Source organism: Coenobita brevimanus, chromosome 99, assembly GCF_032717465.1.
Source record: "Coenobita brevimanus isolate Jiangsu-jjx chromosome 99, ASM3271746v2, whole genome shotgun sequence".
In the NCBI taxonomy this organism is placed as follows: Eukaryota; Metazoa; Arthropoda; class Malacostraca; order Decapoda; family Coenobitidae; genus Coenobita; species Coenobita brevimanus.
This window is the reverse complement of record NC_137052.1, coordinates 18,386,607-18,405,257: the sequence shown is the minus strand read 5'-3', so window position 1 is coordinate 18,405,257 and position 18,651 is coordinate 18,386,607. Positions and strand designations below refer to the sequence as shown.

Here is an 18,651-nt window from a genome sequence, read left to right as displayed (position 1 = left end):
CCCTTTTTGGAACTGACATTTGGATTTTATTTTCGAAGACTGTATAGCTATCGGCCATATTATATCTACCTTTCTATTTATATATCTATTGATCTGCAAATTTAATTAACAGTACACTTCCTTCCACATGTCTGTATATCTTATCGGAGGAGGGAGTCGCGATAAAAAGATAATATTTGGACTGGTGGGACATATTTTCTATCTATCTACCTATCTATTGCCAGACGCCTTAATCCCGTAAGGGGTGGCCACAAACAAATCGCCTCCATGTCGCTGTCCCCCGCCATTTCACTGCCCTGCTCCCAGCTCACATCCTCCTCTCTCATATACCTCTCCACTCCATATTTTCACCATATAAAAACAACATCAACTTTAAAGACTCCATGAATACTGAAGAGATTACTGTAGAGTCTATCCATGTGTGCCTCTGATCATTTATTTTAAAGATAAGGTACACTTTTATCACTTCTACTTCCTGACAACAATATCCTTATCCGTAATGTCAGGGGTACAGGAATACAGCTGTTTATCTTTTGTCTTTTTGTATCATTTGACTCTAATCCCTCCCAACTAAACACCTGTAATCTGGTGTATGGATTATTTCTGTATTCATTTGCTTTTCCCGTCCTCTCTTTATCTTCTGCTAAAAATAAAAACGCTCCGTGTAAACCCAAAAACTCATACCAGACACAAGATTAGTTCCAAACACTATTTTATTTGTTTAATTTACGTACCGCCTCAATATCCCTCTCACGTGCACTACTAAACCATCATTCAGTATTACATCCATTCCTGTGTTTTGTTTTGGTGGTGTACAAGATGGGTTAATTCACAGGATAAACTGAAGGATTTGTTGATTGATTTACTTCTCCCCTCAGTGTGTGTGTGTGTGTGTGTGTGTGTGTGTGTGTGTGTGTGTGTGTGTGTGTGTGTGTGTGTGTGTGTGTGTGTGTGTGTGTGTGTGTGTGTGTGTGTGTGTGTGTGTGTGGATGGATGGACGGATGGATGGACGGATTGAACGATGGATGAATCTGTGTGTGTGTGTGTGTGTGTGTGTGTGTGTGTGTGTGTGTGTGTGTGTTTACTGTATGTGTGTGTGTGTGTGTGTGTGTGTGTGTTTACTGTATGTGTGTGCACGCGCGTGTGTGAAGAGCACCGGTATATACATCCTTAAACTATATCTACACTCTCAGCCCCAGCAAACATCATCTTTAACAACATACTAGAGTTCTCCCGAGCATGAGAGAGTTAAAATGAAATCATATACTCTACCTTCACCTCTTCCTCAGTGAGCAGGTGTGTAATTAAGGACAGGTGTGTAATTAACTACCTGCATGCACTCCCCTTCTCCATGGCCACAAAACAAGTGAAATAATTAATAGAGTAGGTGTTGAAATTGAGAAGGGAGAAGGGTAGTGAAATGGCGGGGGACAGGGCGACATGGAGGCGATTTGTTTGTGGTCACCCCTTACCGGACTGAGGCGTCTGGCAATAGATAGATAGATAGATAGTGTTCAAATTCACTCGCCAGGTGATGTGTAGAGAATTGAGCCAAGTTTATATGAGTCTCTTATATCACATGTTTTATTTATTTATTCTTTTATTTTTTTAAGCAAGGTTCTGTTATTCATTTCTATTGTATGTTTAGGTTATGTATGTGTTATTCATGAAACACACACACACACACACACACACACACACACACACATAAATACATACCGGTACATAGACAGAGAGAGAGAAAGAGAGAGAGAGAGAGAGAGAGAGAGAGAGAGAGAGAGAGAGAGTACCGGTATATTCCCAAAGTCTGACGAATATATGGCGGAAAAATCGAAGCATTATGAAACACATAAATAAAGGACGGAGTTTTCACTGCATTTCGTTCCCTTTAAAATTTCTTCACACGGAATTGGAAAGGTAATTATTTTTTTCCCGAGAGCATGTCGCTAAAAAAAGAAAAAAAAAAGAAAAAAAAAGAAAATGGAAGCTGATAAGACAAATTACTGAGGAAACCAAGAGGTGAGTTTATGATGAGAGACTAACAAGGAGAGTGTATGTGGGTGAGATGGAGGGGGAGGCCGGGGATGGGGTGGAGGGATGGAGTGGAGAGGTAGGCCTATATGAGAAAGGGGGGTATGAGCTGGGGGAAGGGCAGCGAAATGGCAGGAGAGAGGCCGACATGGAGGCGATTTGTTTGTGGCCACCCCTTACAGGATTACGGCGTCTGACAACTGACAGATAGATAGTGTTACGGAACAGCGAAAGATAATGTACACTTTAAGTGAGAATACTAAAAATCACTACTGTCCCGTAAAGTTCCAGGTTCAAAACAAAAGAGTTAGGTAAAATTACAAGTTAAAGTTTAATGCTCAAACTAACAACAAAACATTCAGGACTCATAAGGATAATGTAATGGCCAAAAAACAGGTTAAATATATGGTTAACTGCAATAGCCTCTATTAACACAAAATTAGCATGAGTAAATTTATCTAAGTCAGCCCTGATAAAATGAAAATACACTGGGTAATGCTCAGTTAATGCAAGATAAATTATTACAGATACAAAATATTATTAAAACTGGCTGACAAAATGAATCCTACATAAATTACAAAAACCTTACTAGGCCTAAGAATTAACCTTACGCTACACAGTACAAGAAAAAATGCAACAACAGTTATACTCAAATTACACAGCTGCTAGATGGTTGGAGACTTCCTGAGCACTCACAATAATAACTGTACAAGGGAGGACAGAGATGTGAACAAAATGAGGAGCAGATCTAAGTGGCAATTAATGTAGAGACTGAGCGCATTATATAGGGGCCGGCAGAGCTTGATACAACTTGTAAGAAGGACGCGCAAATGAAGCCATGGGGACAAAGAGTTGACAATCCCGCTCTGAACAACAGAAAGAACGACTTACTCTACTATAATGGTAGAAGGGGGGGACTGAGGCAGAACACGCTCGTGATCAAACATGCAGCATAATGTACGTTAAAAATTACACAAAGGATGATGAAATCATAGGCTATGTAACAATAGATAGATAGATAGATTTTACCAGCATTCTCATTCTTATAACACACAAACATGGAGAAAGAATACTAGAGTTGTCTGGCTCATGAGAGATGCTGAGTGACCCTATTAAAACTCTCAGACTCCAGTGCTGACTACTGGCTGCACAGAATCGCCCGAGGTCAGCAGGGATAATACTAGAGCTGTCCCATTCGTGAAAGGGTTAAATCATGACGTTATTTGCCTCTTATTTCAATTTCCAAATTACCAATGTTAACCTACCTTGATGGACTTGCTGTATGTATGTATGTATGTATGTATCTATCTATCTATCTATCTATCTATATATCTTTAAATGTATGTATGTTGGTATGTAAGTATGTATCTATAAATGTACGTATGTATGTATGTATATATGTATGTATGTATGTCTATATATGTATGTATGTAGGTATGTATGTAATAAAACCGTACACGGTTAATCAACATACAGGTATATTTAATTAGGCTTTACCTTCTGATGTAGGCAGGTGTACCGTAGTATCGCCAATGCATCACGCTGGTTATACAAAATGGCTATATCACACAGTTCGTATATCAGGCATCATACCAGGGCCAATGGTGTAAAATATGAGCCGCAGATTTATGCATTTGTTGTTCCGATAGTGTATTGTAATTTAGAAAGATGGATTTATGTTTTATTTTCGTTTCTAGTTTTATGGAAGGCGATGATATGCAATGTGTCCTTCCAGCTTGAATTTATTACCCAAAACAGGACTTAAAGAAATGTTACGTGTTATTTTTTCTACCTTGGCGGATATTTACGTCATTCCATAGCTCTACGTCCTTTCCACGGCGCTTCTTCGTGACTAGCAATACATTAAGACCTCCTATTACAACTCATTGGGTGAATAAAGCACTACAAAGCTCTATATACTTTCCATATCACTTTTTGTTGACTAGCACTGTACTGAAGTTTAAATTCTTTGGTACACCTCAGAATTTAAGATGAAGAGGTGACAGTTTTAGGCCAAGTTAATATAGACAGAGTGTAGTGCATGATACTGAAGGTGAAAGTTTTTAGATGACAAGGAGGTGAAGAAAACAGCGTACCATGCTTGTTTAGACTGTACTTGGCTTGGCTGTATGATTTTGGAGTTGTACTTGATCTTGATTCTGGCTCTCTATTACCGTGTTTTTCTTTTTCCTTTTTCGTTTTTAGAGGGAACAATCTTGCGGACTTTTGGCCTTTGGTTCTTTCTTCCTTGCATAAAAAAAAAGGTGACAAGGAACTTATAAAGGGTACAGGCAGCCCCTTGATGCTATGAGCCATGGATCATAATTTTTAACTGTGCTGAGTACCCTTCTCTTCTACACATCTTTACCCTCTCACATACCATCACATACCACCGCTTGATTGATAACAGCATGTCACTCACACTTGCAACACTCTAAATTTGGTGTAATGGTATTAGTAGTTAAAACTCTGAAAACTAAAACGCCAAACTGCTCCCTGTCCCACCCAATCAATCTTGCAGTTTTACCATCGCTAGTCCACTCCTTTACTGCCTGACTGCCTCCACCACCACCCACCACCACCACCACAACCCACCACCACTCCACCACCACCTCCACCACCACCACAACCCAGCACCACCACCACCACCACCAACATGTGTCACTCATCCAGTTCATTCGGTTACCTTAATTGACATGTGCAGTTGCATATAACAGCCATACATCTACATCTCTCTCCCTCTCTCTCTCTCTCTCTCTCTCTCTCTCTCTCTCTCTCTCTCTCTCTCACACACACACACACACACACACACACACACACACACACACACACACACACAAATAAACAAAAATAAATATTGCTATGTTTGTCGCTCCGTGAGGCAGTATGTATCAACTCTGCCGTTCTATCTATCGACCCGTGTGGCTATACATCTCACCCACGCAGGTGAGGTTGCAGGCCTGGAGGTAGCCATAATTAAGGTGTAGTCAAGGTGTCGTCCAGCCAAACCTCTCTGGGCTTCAATTAAACGTCCACTGGCAAGGCTTCCCTCTCGCTCGAAGGGTCTGACTTGGTGCCTGAGTAAGACCATCGCCAGTACAGTTTGAGGCCCGGGCAACACTGAGCTACGAACGACTCAGATTAACAAGTACCTATATTACTCTACAATTATTAATATTACTTTACAATTATCAATATTACTTTACAGTTAACAATATTGCTTTACAATTACCAATATTACATTACAATAATCAATATTACTTTACCCTCCTCCAGTTTCTTGTGTTCCCAATCCATCACCGACACACCGGTCCTGATACACACAGGCTTCACCTTCACAATTTGCACTATCCTTCACAATTTACACTTTTTTCACAATCCCGAATTTCACCTCCAGTATGTAGTGTACTCTGATTTACATATATGAACATTTTTCGCCATACGTTGCCAACTGTACACACGAAGACATAAGTAACGATCTATTTCATTCCCATCAGTAACGTGACAGTGAGCGATTACTTTCAAATGATGTTACCTTCGATGCCCAATTACCTTTCCAATATATTAAATTAGAGTTCCATAATTCTTGGACTAAAGAATGTGGCAATGTTACTGTGCTGGCCTGTACAGTGTAGCGATAATACTGTGCTGGCCTGTACAGTGTAGCGATATTACTGTGCTGGCCTGTACAGTGTAGCGATAATACTGTGCTGGCCTGTACAGTGTAGCGATATTACTGTGCTGGCCTGTACAGTGTAGCGATAATACTGTGCTGGCCTGTACAGTGTAGCGATATTACTGTGCTGGCCTGTACAGTGTAGCGATAATACTGTGCTGGCCTGTACAGTGTAGCGATAATACTGTGCTGGCCTGTACAGTGTAGCGATAATACTGTGCTGGCCTGTACAGTGTAGCGATATTACTGTGCTGGCCTGTACAGTGTAGCGATATTACTGTGCTGGCCTGTACAGTGTAGCGATATTACTGTGCTGGCCTGTACAGTGTGGCGATATTACTGTGCTGGCCTGTACAGTGTAGCGATATTACTGTGCTGGCCTGTACAGTGTAGCGATAATACTGTGCTGGCCTGTACAGTGTAGCGATAATACTGTGCTGGCCTGTACAGTGTAGCGATAATACTGTGCTGGCCTGTACAGTGTAGCGATATTACTGTGCTGGCCTGTACAGTGTAGCGATATTACTGTGCTGGATTGTACAGTGTGGCGATATTACTGTGCTGGCCTGTACAGTGTAGCGATATTACTGTGCTGGATTGTACAGTGTAGCGATATTACTGTGCTGGCCTGTACAGTGTAGCGATAATACTGTGCTGGATTGTACAGTGTGGCGATATTACTGTGCTGGGCTGTACAGTGTAGCGATAATATTGTGCTGGGTTGTACAATGTAGCGATAATACTGTGGTGGGCTGTACAGTGTGGCGATATTACTGTGTGTGTAATTCACCGGGTCGGTCAGGATCACTTGATGGTCGTGATCGTCAGCATTTTACCCTCCCGGAAGGGAGCTGAGAGCTCATATAGTCCGATCTAAGGGCAAGGCTGTGACCTTCACACACCCACACACCCGTCCCCTTGCTCAAGGGGGACAGTAACCACCCACTTCGCCAGCGAAACTTTTCGCAACCTGAGCGAGGCGCGAACTCCCGTCTACCAGATGGCAAGCGAGAACGTTACCACTGCACCAGCGAGTGTGTGTGTGTGTGTGTGTGTGTGTGTGTGTGTGTGTGTGTGTGTGTGTGTGTGTGTGTGTGTGTGTGTGTGTGTGTGTGAGAGAGAGAGAGAGAGAGAGAGAGAGAGAGGGATGGGAGGCAATGTAAGAGAGGAAATAGAGTAATTCAGGCAGTGTTGGCTCATCCCCCGCCCCGACCCCCTCCATTAACCAAAACCAACACATAAACCCATCCATGAGTCCCACCTGCCCCCAACACATCACCTCTCCCACCCCACAACCCCACCGACACCCCCACACCCGCCTAACCAACCCCATTTCCTCCCCACACACACACACTTCACCATACCCCCCACCCTCTCACCTCACCGACCCCCCACCACTTCAACCCTCGTCCCCAACAGCACCCCCCACCCCCCCACCGCACCTCTCAATGCCCCCACCCCAGTATCTCACCCCCCAACCCCTCGCCCCTCTCCAACTCATCCTCCCCCACATCTCACCCCCCTGCCCAAACCTCACTCCCATACCTCCCTCCTCACCGACACACACACACACACACACACACACACACACACACACACACACACACACACACACAGTCGCTCTCACTCACCTTTAATACTGTACCAAAATATCCACCCACGCACTCAATGACCACCGCTACGCACACACAATTTGGGTGGGTTAAGTTAGTTTAAGCTAAGTTAGCCTGGGTTACGGTAGTTCTGAGTGGGGTGGGGTGGACTGGGCTGGGCTGGGCTGGGATAGGTTAGGTTAGGTTAGTTTAGGTTAGGTTAGGTTAGGCCGGCTAGGGTTGGGTTGGGTTGGGTTAGGTTGGGTTGGGTTGGGTTGGGTTGGGTTGGGTAGGGTTGGGTTAGGTTGGGTTGGGTTGGGTTGGGTTAGGTTGGGTTGGGTTGGGTTGGGTTGGGTTAGGTTGGGTTGGGTTGGGTTGGGTTAGGTTGGGTTGGGTTGGGTTAGGTTGGGTTGGGTTAGGTTAGGTTAGGTTGGGTTGGGTTGAGTTGGGTTGGGTTGAGTTGGGTTGGGATGGGATGGGATGGGATGGGTTAGGTTGGGTTGGGTTGGGTTGGGTTAGGTTGGGTTGGGTTGGGTTGGGTTGGGTTGGGTTAGGTTGGGTTGGGTTAGGTTGGGTTGGGTTGGGTTGGGTTGGGTTGAGTTGGGTTGGGTTGGGATGGGATGGGATGGGTTAGGTTGGGTTGGGTTGGGTTGAGTTGGGTTGGGTTGGGTTGGGTTGGGTTGAGTTGGGTTGGGTTGGGATGGGATGGGATGGGATGGGATGGGTTAGGTTGGGTTGGGTTGGGTTGGGTTGGGTTGGGTTGAGTTGGGCTGGGCTGGGTTGGGTTGGGTTGGGTTTGGGTTGGTTTGGTTTGGTTTGGCTAGGTTATGTTAAGTTAGGCTGGGTTGGGATGGGATGGGATGGGATGGGGTAGGGTAGGGTGGGGTGGGTTGGGTTGGGTTGGGGTGGGTTGGGCTGGGTTACATTCACACTCACTGGCCACTACTTCCTTGAGTTTGTGTTGGTTAAATCAGAGTGGATGTGACAAGCAGAATAAATCACTAAAGGGTAAGATGTCACGGTGTCAACAAAACCACTAGCAATACGACTAAATCCCACACATTTCTACCTGCCTCGTGGTCTTTCCTTTCCCCAAACACCCTTCTCTCAGACACTCATCCTACCTCTCCTGATGCTCTGTGGGATGTATTATTCGTATTGTGAGGGTCAGGTGTAAGCAAGCCCCCTATACTGACAGGAATTTATGGAACGGTCGTGATCATTACAATCTATATCTTTAGCCTGCATGCCATGTTATAGAGGCATTCAGGACTGTGGTGGTAGTTGTAGTAGTAGTAGTAGTAGTGGTAGTAGTAGTAAAAGTAGCCAAACACACTTCTATCACGAGTTTCACCAATTACAAATAAATACAAAATGACATATATATTGCGTTTGGGGATAGAGAAGTAACGCGATTTTGCTGCACGTCACTCAAAGGTCACGGTCACAGGCAGAGGTCAAAGGTCACGGGCGACGTCACTGTCCAGACGATTTTATTCAGCTTTGGGGAGACTTCTCGAACGGGGGACATCAGACACAGACTATAACAGGACACTCATTTTTGGACACCATAGTAAAGCTGAAGACTCGCTTATCTTTTTACGGCACAGTAGTCAGTGATCAAGGTCTCGTGGCAGTGAAAGGGTTGAGGTACTGTGCACTGCCCTCGGTACAGTGATAAGAAAAAGGCTTGTCACAGTGAAGAGAATGGGGTACTGTGCACTGCCATCTACAGTGATAAAAAAAAAGCCTAGTTACAGTGAAAAAGGATGAGGTAATGTGCACTACCATCGCTACAGTGATAAAAAAAAAAAAGCCTAGTTACAGTGAAAAAAGATGGGGTAACGTGCACTACCATAGCTACAGTTGTTAAAAAAAGCTTGTTACAGTGAAAAAGATGGGGTACTGTGCACTGCCATCTACAGTGATAAAAAAAAAGCTTCGTTACAGTGAAAAGAATGGGGTAATGTGCACTGCCATCTACTGTGATAAAAAAAATGCCTCGTAACAGTGAAAAGGATGAGGTACCGTGCCCTGCCATGGCCATTATCCGTCTTTTGATCTTAAGTCTTCCTTTTATCCGAAAATTCGTGTTGCGAGTCTTTCCTTCCTTGTTGGGTCCATGATGATGTTACCAAACTCTTTTAACTAGGCGCCTTATCCTCCACCCCCCCCCCCATCGCTCTCTTCCTCTCTCTCTCTCTCTCTCTCTCTCTCTCTCTCTCTCTCTCTCTCGGGGGCCTCCAACCTTCGGGATCAGCTATCGATTATTCTGTATAGCTTATGTCATTGTGTGTGTGTGTGTGTGTGTGTGTGTGTGTGTGTGTGTGTGTGTGTGTGTGTGTGTGTGTGTGTGTGTGTGTGTGTGTGTGTGCGAGAGAGAGAGAGAGAGAGAGAGAGAGAAACTATCCCATTCATAGGCCTCTCACACAAAGCTTTATTCGAGAGAGAGAGAGTGTGTGTGTGTGTGTGTGTGTGTGTGTGTGTGTGTGTGTGTGTGTGTGTGTGTGTGTGTGTGAGAGAGAGAGAGAGAGAGAGAGAGAGAGAGAGAGAGAGAGAGAGAGAGAGACTATCCCATTCATAGGTCTCTCACACAAGGCTTTATTCGAGAGAGAGAAAGAGAGAGAGAGAGAGAGAGACTATCCCATTCATAGGTCTCTCACACAAGGCTTTATTCGAGAGAGAGAGAGAGAGAGAGAGAGAGAGAGAGAGAGAGACTATCCCATTCAGAGGCCTCTCACACAAAGCTCTATTCACACATGTAATATTGTGTAGTACTGTACTGCTGCCACGCGTAGTACACCGTGAGTACATGTTTGTTGTGTAGCGGCAAAGAACGCCACAAAAAGCCCTGCGTGGTGGCTTTGACTGGATCCAGATGAAATGCACTGGCTTGGGCTTGGCTAGGGACACACACACACACACACACACACACACACACACACACACACACACACACACACACACACATACCGCTCGCTGGCTCAGTGGTAGCGTTCTCGCTTGCCATCTGGTAGACGGGAGTTCGCGCCTCGCTCAGGTTGCGAAAAGTTTCACTGACGAAGTGGGTGGTTACTGTCCCCCTTGAGCAAGGGGACGGGTGTGTGCGTGTGTGAAGGTCACAGCCTTGCCCTTAGATCGGACTATATGAGCTCTCAGCTCCCTTCCGGGAGGGTAAAAGCTGACGATCACGACCATCAAGTGATCCTGACTGACCCGGTGAATTACACAGTCTCTATCCCTCACACTCCCTCTCAGCACCAACCCTCCCCCACTCTCAAAATACCTCCCCCTCTCTCTCTCTCTCTCACACACACACACACACACACACACACACACACACACACACACGCCTCCATCTCTTTCCTCTGTCCGGACCCGGGTTTTTGTTCCGGGGAGTTCACCACATCCGATATTCATTGCTCTCTCTCTCTCTCTCTCTCTCTCTCTCTCTCTCTCTCTCTCTCTCTCTCTCTCTCTCTCACACACACACACACGCACATTTTTACTTTTCTCTCTTATTGCGAAGTCTGTTTCTAGTCTCTCTCTCTCTCTCTCTCTCTCTCTCTCTCTCTCTCTCTCCAATATACAATACACCCAATACACTATCTCCTACACAAAGCTGCTTCCCGGAGTGCATACCTCTTGAGGGAAAGGGAACTGTGCCTGCGACTTCCTTTCTTCTCTGATTCGCGTCTCAACATTATTACAGAAAACGTGCTTAAGGATTTCACTCTATCTGAACAAAGGCTCTGGGATAATGATGATGATGATGATGATGATGATGATGATGGCGTTGGTAATACCGACAGTGATGATGATGGTGTTGATGGTGATACATATGTGATAACACTGGTGATGATGATGGTTACAGTGGTGATGAAGAGCGTGATGACGACAATTACAGTGATGATGATGATGATGATGATCATGATCATGATTACGATGGTTACAGTGATGATGATGACGATGATAATGATGATGGTTACAGTGATGATGATGATGATGATGGCACGACAGGGCTGGGCAGGAGAGGCACCAATCCAGCCTTCATTCTTTTTATCATACGCATTCCAATCAGGAAATTCATCACTTTAATTTAAAAAAAGCTACACATTCAGTATATCGTTATGAGAGAGAGAGAGAGAGAGAGAGAGAGAGAGAGAGAGAGAGGAAAAAACGTATAGAATTAACATGCAAACTAGGATAAACTCAGAGTTGCAGCCGTAGCACTGCACATCACGGTTGCACTCCACATCGCTGTTGCATATTTCAAAATCACAATCCCTTGGGCAGTGTCACTGTCAATATACTTTTTTTTTTTCCACTGTAACTTGACCTAAAATTGCCCTCTCGTCATCCTAAATGCTACGTTTTAACAAGAGATTAACATTAGAATATGATGATAGTCACGAAGAAGTGCAATGGAATGAATGTAGAGACGTGGGATTGTCTTTTTCTATCACTGAACTATAACGAGAGAAGAGAATATGGTGCTCGTCACGAAGAAGTGCTGTGGAATGAATGTAGAGTCGTAGTATTGTCTTTTTCTACCACTGAGCTATAACGAGATTAACTCTGAATATATATATTATAAACACTGTCACTCTCACTGGTATCTTTCTGCGTTACCTCTATATCATTTTCTATACCGCTGCTGTGTATATATAAGTAACACCATCACTCACTGGTATAATTCTGTGTTACCAAGCCTTGTATCATTCTCTCTACCTCTATCACTCGTATCATGCTTCCTTTACACTGCACAATATCATCATCGTGTTTACCTTCTACAATTTACACTGCTGCTGTCACTGCCATACCTCTGTGTTGTTTCTGTATCATTCTCTGTAACATTTCTGTGTCTCTATATAATTCACTCCCACTGCCAGTCAGGCCCAGCTGTCACCACCACTCACGCTCACACACACACACCTACACTCACTCCACACCCACACACACACCACTATCATCTCACCACAGCGTCAATTTCACCATACTATTATCATCACACAGTTGTTTCCACCTCTGAGTTCGTATAAAATTAACTTCTTCTTATATATATCAATATTTCCATCTGTCACCACCATCCACATCCACACACCTATACACCCACACCCACACCCACGTCCATATCCACACCAAAACATCGCAGCGTCACCTCCACCACACCATCATCAACACACACCTGTCTGCACCTATGAACACGTCACACCTTTTACCTGCTGATTACCAACACCAGAACCGTCGGACCTGCTACAACAAGGCTCTGAAGTTTATATCAATGTATATATTGTAGCGGCCGGCTTGCATACGCCTGAAATGGACTAGACGCTTTACTATACACATTTACACTGTGTTTTGTGAGTCCTGAATGACAAGGAATCCACAGAACCCACACTTACCACTTTCCATCCAGGGGGAAGTGACCCGCCCCCACCTAATCCTTCATGCATGGGTATTACCTAACCTAATTCCTAATAAAACGAGGCTGAGAAGTTACTATCCCATTCAGCCCCAGGACTACTTTTCTTTTCATTTTCATTTTTTTCCTGTCAGAGTATTACATTAATTTTACGAGACTCCCTCCTCCCTTGTATGAATTATCTTTATATCTAACCTTCCGAGTCTTGAAATGTCTCCTAAGATTACCCTAAGATTATTAAAACTGTGTACAGGAGGCGAAAATACAACGTAAGAGACGCCACAGAAATAGACTCAATAAACAAGAAAGTGATAAACAATTTTCCACCTGTTGTCAGTGTCCTAATTTTCCACCTGTTGTCAGTGTCTTGATTTTCCACCTGTTGTCAGTGTCTTAATTTTCCACCTGTTGTCAGTGTCCTAATTTTCCACCTGTTGTCAGTGTCTACCAACAATTTTTACCAACACTGGATGGAGTTCAGAGTGACGTAAATAATCCTAAAGGTAAATATATTCCCACATTCTGAAACTGGATTTAGTGTGAAGGTACAATGGGTTAAGTGTGACTGGCTGTAGAGGATCCAAGTCGGGCCAAAACTGTCAGATCTTCACACTAGTATCAGTATGTGAGTGTAACATCTAACAACAACAGTAGAGCCAGTTTTATCGTATTTAACTACTACTTAGATGGAGGGATGGAGTGGACAGGTGTATAAGAGAAGGGGGTGTGAGCTGGGAGCAAGGCAGTGAAATGGCGGGGGACAGGGGCGACATGGAGGCGATTTGTTTGTGATCACTCCTAACGGGATTAAGGCGTCTGGCAATAGATGAACAGATTTAACTACTTTGACGTCTGTTACATAATATTCTTGCCACACCAGATATTACTTACCTATGGGGATATTTTCTGTACCGAACGAGTTACATACAGCCGTCATTAACACCTCAGTATGTGAGTCCAAAGATGAATAAAATCGTCTGGTAGTTGTAAAAATGACGGTGTAGAAGCAGACGAGTTAATTCCCCATTATTACCGTCATTCCCACCAGTTTTCAACACACTAGGCAATAACACCACCATCACAACAAATATGCCAACACAAACTCAGTCGCTTCCTAAACACCACCACCATCACTACAAAAACACCAACACAAACTCAGTCGCTTCCCAAACTACCACAAGCAATGACCTCTGCTGTTCAGGTCTTTTATTTTTTAGGCAAGGAACAGAGAGCAAAAGTCTGGATATTGCAGAAGTTGCTCATTCCAGGAAAAGAATCAAAGGAGAGTCAAAAATCAAAATCCATTCTTTTGGGGATGGCTGGACTCATTCCCCTGAACATTATTACATTTCACTACCATATTTTTGGAGATGTGCAAGGAACAAATAGCACTACTTACCCTACCTGTACGTGTCACCACTTTGGCACTAACGACCACTGTCTGTATTATATCTCTTTTTTTCAGGACCCAGTAGTTGTGGAAGTGACCTAATAACGTATGGACCACCCTAACTGTATATGTCACCAATTCTGCACTAACACCCACTGTGTGTATTATATCTCTTTTTTTTTTTTTTTTTTTTAGGACCCAGTAATTGTGGAAGTGACCTAATATCATATGGCTCACCCTTCTAGATGGCACTGATAAATGTGTTGGTGAAATTCGGCTACTGCACAGTCCTCCCTGCATCAGATGGAATTTAGAACACACAACCAAGAGTGTTCGTTCTGTACACATATACACACTGGGTCTCTCCCTTCACAAACCTTCTGCTTTTAATGTATTCTGGTCACTGATGGTCTCGTGTCTCCGTAAAGTCAGAGGCAGTCAATCACGTGGTTTTACTCTCTCTCTCTCTCTCCATCTCTCTCTCTCTCTCTCTCTCTCTCTCTCCATCTCTCTCTCTCTCTCTCTCTCCAGGTTTCTTGTCAGATTTTGCCCTGAACCGCCATCTGCCAATACTTCCAAACTTCACCTCCCCCTCCCCCCCAAAAAAAAGGCCCACGTTCCACCCTTTGGCCTAACATGTTCCACCTCATCCCCGTTGTCCCCCTTCAAGCTATCTCTCCACCTCATCCTCGGTCTCCCCCTCCCTCTCGCTCTCTGGCATCACAGCAACAAAACTCACACTTTAAAATCGCATGAATATTCAGTGACACGGAAGAATATCGCTATTTTTCTTTTTCCTAGGAAGTACGTGAGCAGCGGATTGGGCCCGTATCTTAGCACCTCTTCCTTAGCGATTTATTTTGCTTACTACGGTACATCTTAACCCTATAAATACTACGACGCATTTTTTATTTACTTATTCATTTTATTTTTTACTGATTTATTATTGCATAGGAGGCTCCGTAACATCTCTTCCTTAGCGATTTCTTTTGCATATTACGCCTTAACATCTTAAATACCACGGCGCATTTATTATTTATTATATATATATATATTTTTTTTTTTACAGGAGGCTTCGTAACACCTCTTTCTAAGCGATTTCTTTCCATATTACACCTTAACCCCTTCAGTACTATGGCACTTTTTTTTTTTTTTCATTTTTTTTTTTTATTAATTTATTTATTTTTGCATAGGAGGCTTCGTAACACCTCTTTCTTAACGATTTATTTTGCATAATACACCTTAACCCCTTCAATCCGGAGATGCATCATTCTTTTCAATTTTCCTGTTGTTTCCGACGATTTTTTCACCAAATTTAGGGACCTGGATGGAAAAAGTGTCTCCCTCAGCTGAGTAAAATCGTCTGGAGATAAAAAAAAAAAAGAAAAGAAAAAGAGTATCTAAGAAAGCTCCCTAACATCTCTTCCTTAACGACTTATTTTTGGATACGGCTGGTCAATATCCTTTTGTACGTTATTTATGAAGGGTGCGGTGGCACTGGAAGGATTTATGTAACACAGGTGAGGACGGTAAGGTGTAATAAAGAAAGTAAATTGCTTATGTAAAACAGGTGGGGACAGTAAGGTGTAAATACAGAAAGTAACTTGGGGAAAGGTGTCAAGCTTCCTATACACAACTTTACGCGAAAACTACTGGTGCGATTTTAACTAAAATTACAGGGATGATGGGCTATGACCTTCTGATTACATGATTCAATTTGGGGCCAAATTGGGCCAAGGCCCAGGCTGTAGACCCAAAAAAATGAAAAAAAAAAAAATCGTTTTTTCGCCATAACTCCTTCCAAATTCGTCATATCGACATGAAACCAAAACCTAAAGATGCATCTTTCAAATCTGCATCCTATAACATGCCCCATTATATCAGAGGGGTCACCCCCCAGTTGGCGGTAGGTGGGTCAATGACAGGTGGGTCGGCTTAAAATTTCAAATGGGCATAAAATCGTCAATTTTCACCCTATTCACTCCAAATTGGATATGTGACATCTTTGATTAGATATCCTGTTGTGTTTATACGTTAGCACTAAAATGACTGCCGGGGACGGGTTTACCGTGCCTTGGCACCGCTTCTTGTTTTCATTTTATTCCCATCTCCTGAGGATTCTATTTAGCATGGCACACACTTTTCGATGAGATGGAGTTGAATACACTTTTTTTTTTTTTTTAACCTCTACACTAACTGAGGGTCTTCCTAACGCATATACAGCCGTCTCGAGGTACTAAGAATAATTTAGGACACCAGTACATTGAAGGGGTTAAGAGGATCCAAGTCGGGCCGAACTTGCTGATGTCCTTAATAAAGAACATAGAAAGTACAGCAGGTGAAGCAGTTCTTACATCCCTTCCCCAGCCATGAGAGGGGGAGTGAAGACAAATATTAATAACACTTTATGGCTTATACGACATGGGCGCAGTTAAATACAATCATACAGCGTTAAATGGGCTTAGAGTACTAGAATTATCCCGACCATTAGAGAGAAAAACTACCATGAATAATTTCCATAGACCGACAAGAAATAATTATCACAAACCGACAAGAAATAATTATGAGAGAGAGAGAGAGAGAGAGAGAGAGAGAGAGAGAGAGAGAGAGAGAGAAATTCAAATACCCAGCTCATGACGAATCAGCATCTCCGGACACACTGCGTTTGAAAGACTGGAGGTCGTGGACAGGGAGAAAGGCAGAGTGATGAGGAATGAAGAGTTGATCAGTAACATATAAAGAGCTGAGAGCACTGGTTAACTTTTGTCTTAGGAGATGGAGACATGGGATGAGAGGATGTGTAGACGGACGGGTGCTGCGTGCCCACCGTAATGGGAAAGACAGGCAGGGAAAGTGTTGAGAAGAACAGTGTTGAGTGTAAGTGACGGAAGAGAGAGAGAGAGAGAGAGAGAGAAGGGGAGCTGATGGGGCGAAAACCCTTTGATTCTTCCTTGTTAAGAAGCGATGTTATGTGATGGACACTCTCTCTCATACCCTTGCCTCCCCCTTACACACACACACACACACACACACACACACACACACACACACACACACACACACACACACACACAAGAAGGGGAGAAACCGGAAAGGACACAGAGTGAAATTACAACACATACATACATACCCACACCCACACACACCCACACACACACATATTCCTGCATCTTCCTAATTACACCTGTCTCACTGCTTCTCTCTCTTCGCCGCACTGACGCAGCACATAACATTATTTCTATACCAAATTATTAGTCACCAGCTTTTTTCATATTTATTTCACGTACCAATGCCACGCCTCTTATAATTAAAACTAGAAAAGCCACACAGTTTTTGCCGGACCCTCGGGAAAAAAAATATATCATCTTTGTTAATTGAAATATAACTTGTATACATGAGAGTGAAGAGATGGTGAGATGGGGGGAAGACGAGGCAGGGTGAGGAATGGAGGAAGAGGAGGCAGAGTGAGGAGTGGGGGATGAGGAGGCAGAGTGAGGAGTGGGGGAAGAAGAGGCAGAGTGAGGAGTGGGGGAAGAAGAGGCAGAGTGAGGAGTGGCGGAAGAAGAGGCAGAGTGAGGAGTGGAGGAAGAGGAGGCAGAATGAAGAGTGGGGAAAGAGGAGGCAGAGTGAGGAGTGGGGGAAGAAGAGGTAGGATGATGAGTGGGGGATGAGGTAGAGTGAGGAGTGGGGGAAGAGGAGGCAAAGTGAGGAGTGGGGGAAGAGGAGGCAGAGTGAGGAGTGGGGAAGAAGTGGGAGGGTGAGGAGTGAGGGAAGAAGAGGCACGATAACGATACTGTGTGACTCCTGGTGCCCGGCTAAGCATTCTATTCGTATTTGTTATCTGGTGGTCGTGGTTTTTTCATTTAATTGTGTGTGTGTGTGTGTGTGTGTGTGTGTGTGTGTGTGTGTGTGTGTGTGTGTGTGTGTGTGTGTGTGTGTGTGTGTCTGTGTGTGTGTGTGTGTGTGTGTGTGTGTGTGTGTGTGTGTGTGTGTGTGTGTGTGTTTTGGGTACTGTATAGATCCGGGGATTCTTGGGGGGCTGCAAAGGACGATTATAAAGACACAAGTTAAACAAGTGAGTCAGATTCCGGCTGCAGATGTGGTGCAGCGTTCAGCAAGCCCACCGGACGTGCATCGGCCATCCCTCAGTAACTCAGCAATTCAGTGACAAAGGCGTTTCTAGGCCTGGCCCCTATCCGGCAAAGAAACCTCACCGATTAACTCTTTATCTTCTTAAAAGTCTTGGTACAAACGAATCTGTACATCAACATTACTAGACTAAATCCAGCTATAAAATCTCATGGAATATCTTAAAGGTAATTGTTAGGGTAGTGTTGGTGTCATGTGTTAGAAAATTTAGATCACTGTGTTATAGCTTGGATCAGGTAAGAATCAGGTGTGTCTGTCATGAACTGAAACTGAAGAGACTAATATTACCTGCAGTGAACAGGGAAGTGAAATGTAAAGATCTCATCAGCTGGCCAATATCCTCTTCTTTACCTGTCAGCTCTTTGATGTCCTTGTCCACCACACTCAT

The 18,651-nt window shown here is 43.8% G+C and overlaps 1 protein-coding gene across 1 annotated transcript in view; it reads right to left on the bottom strand.

The window, feature by feature from the left end:
* The window catches only part of kon (chondroitin sulfate proteoglycan 4-like protein), a 149,276-nt gene extending 130,625 nt beyond the window's left edge, over positions 1 to 18,651 (bottom strand). The window contains exon 1 of the mRNA XM_080284005.1: positions 18,615 to 18,651. Coding sequence (XP_080140131.1) covers positions 18,615 to 18,651 — 37 coding nt within the window. The remainder of the gene's footprint in view (positions 1 to 18,614) is intronic.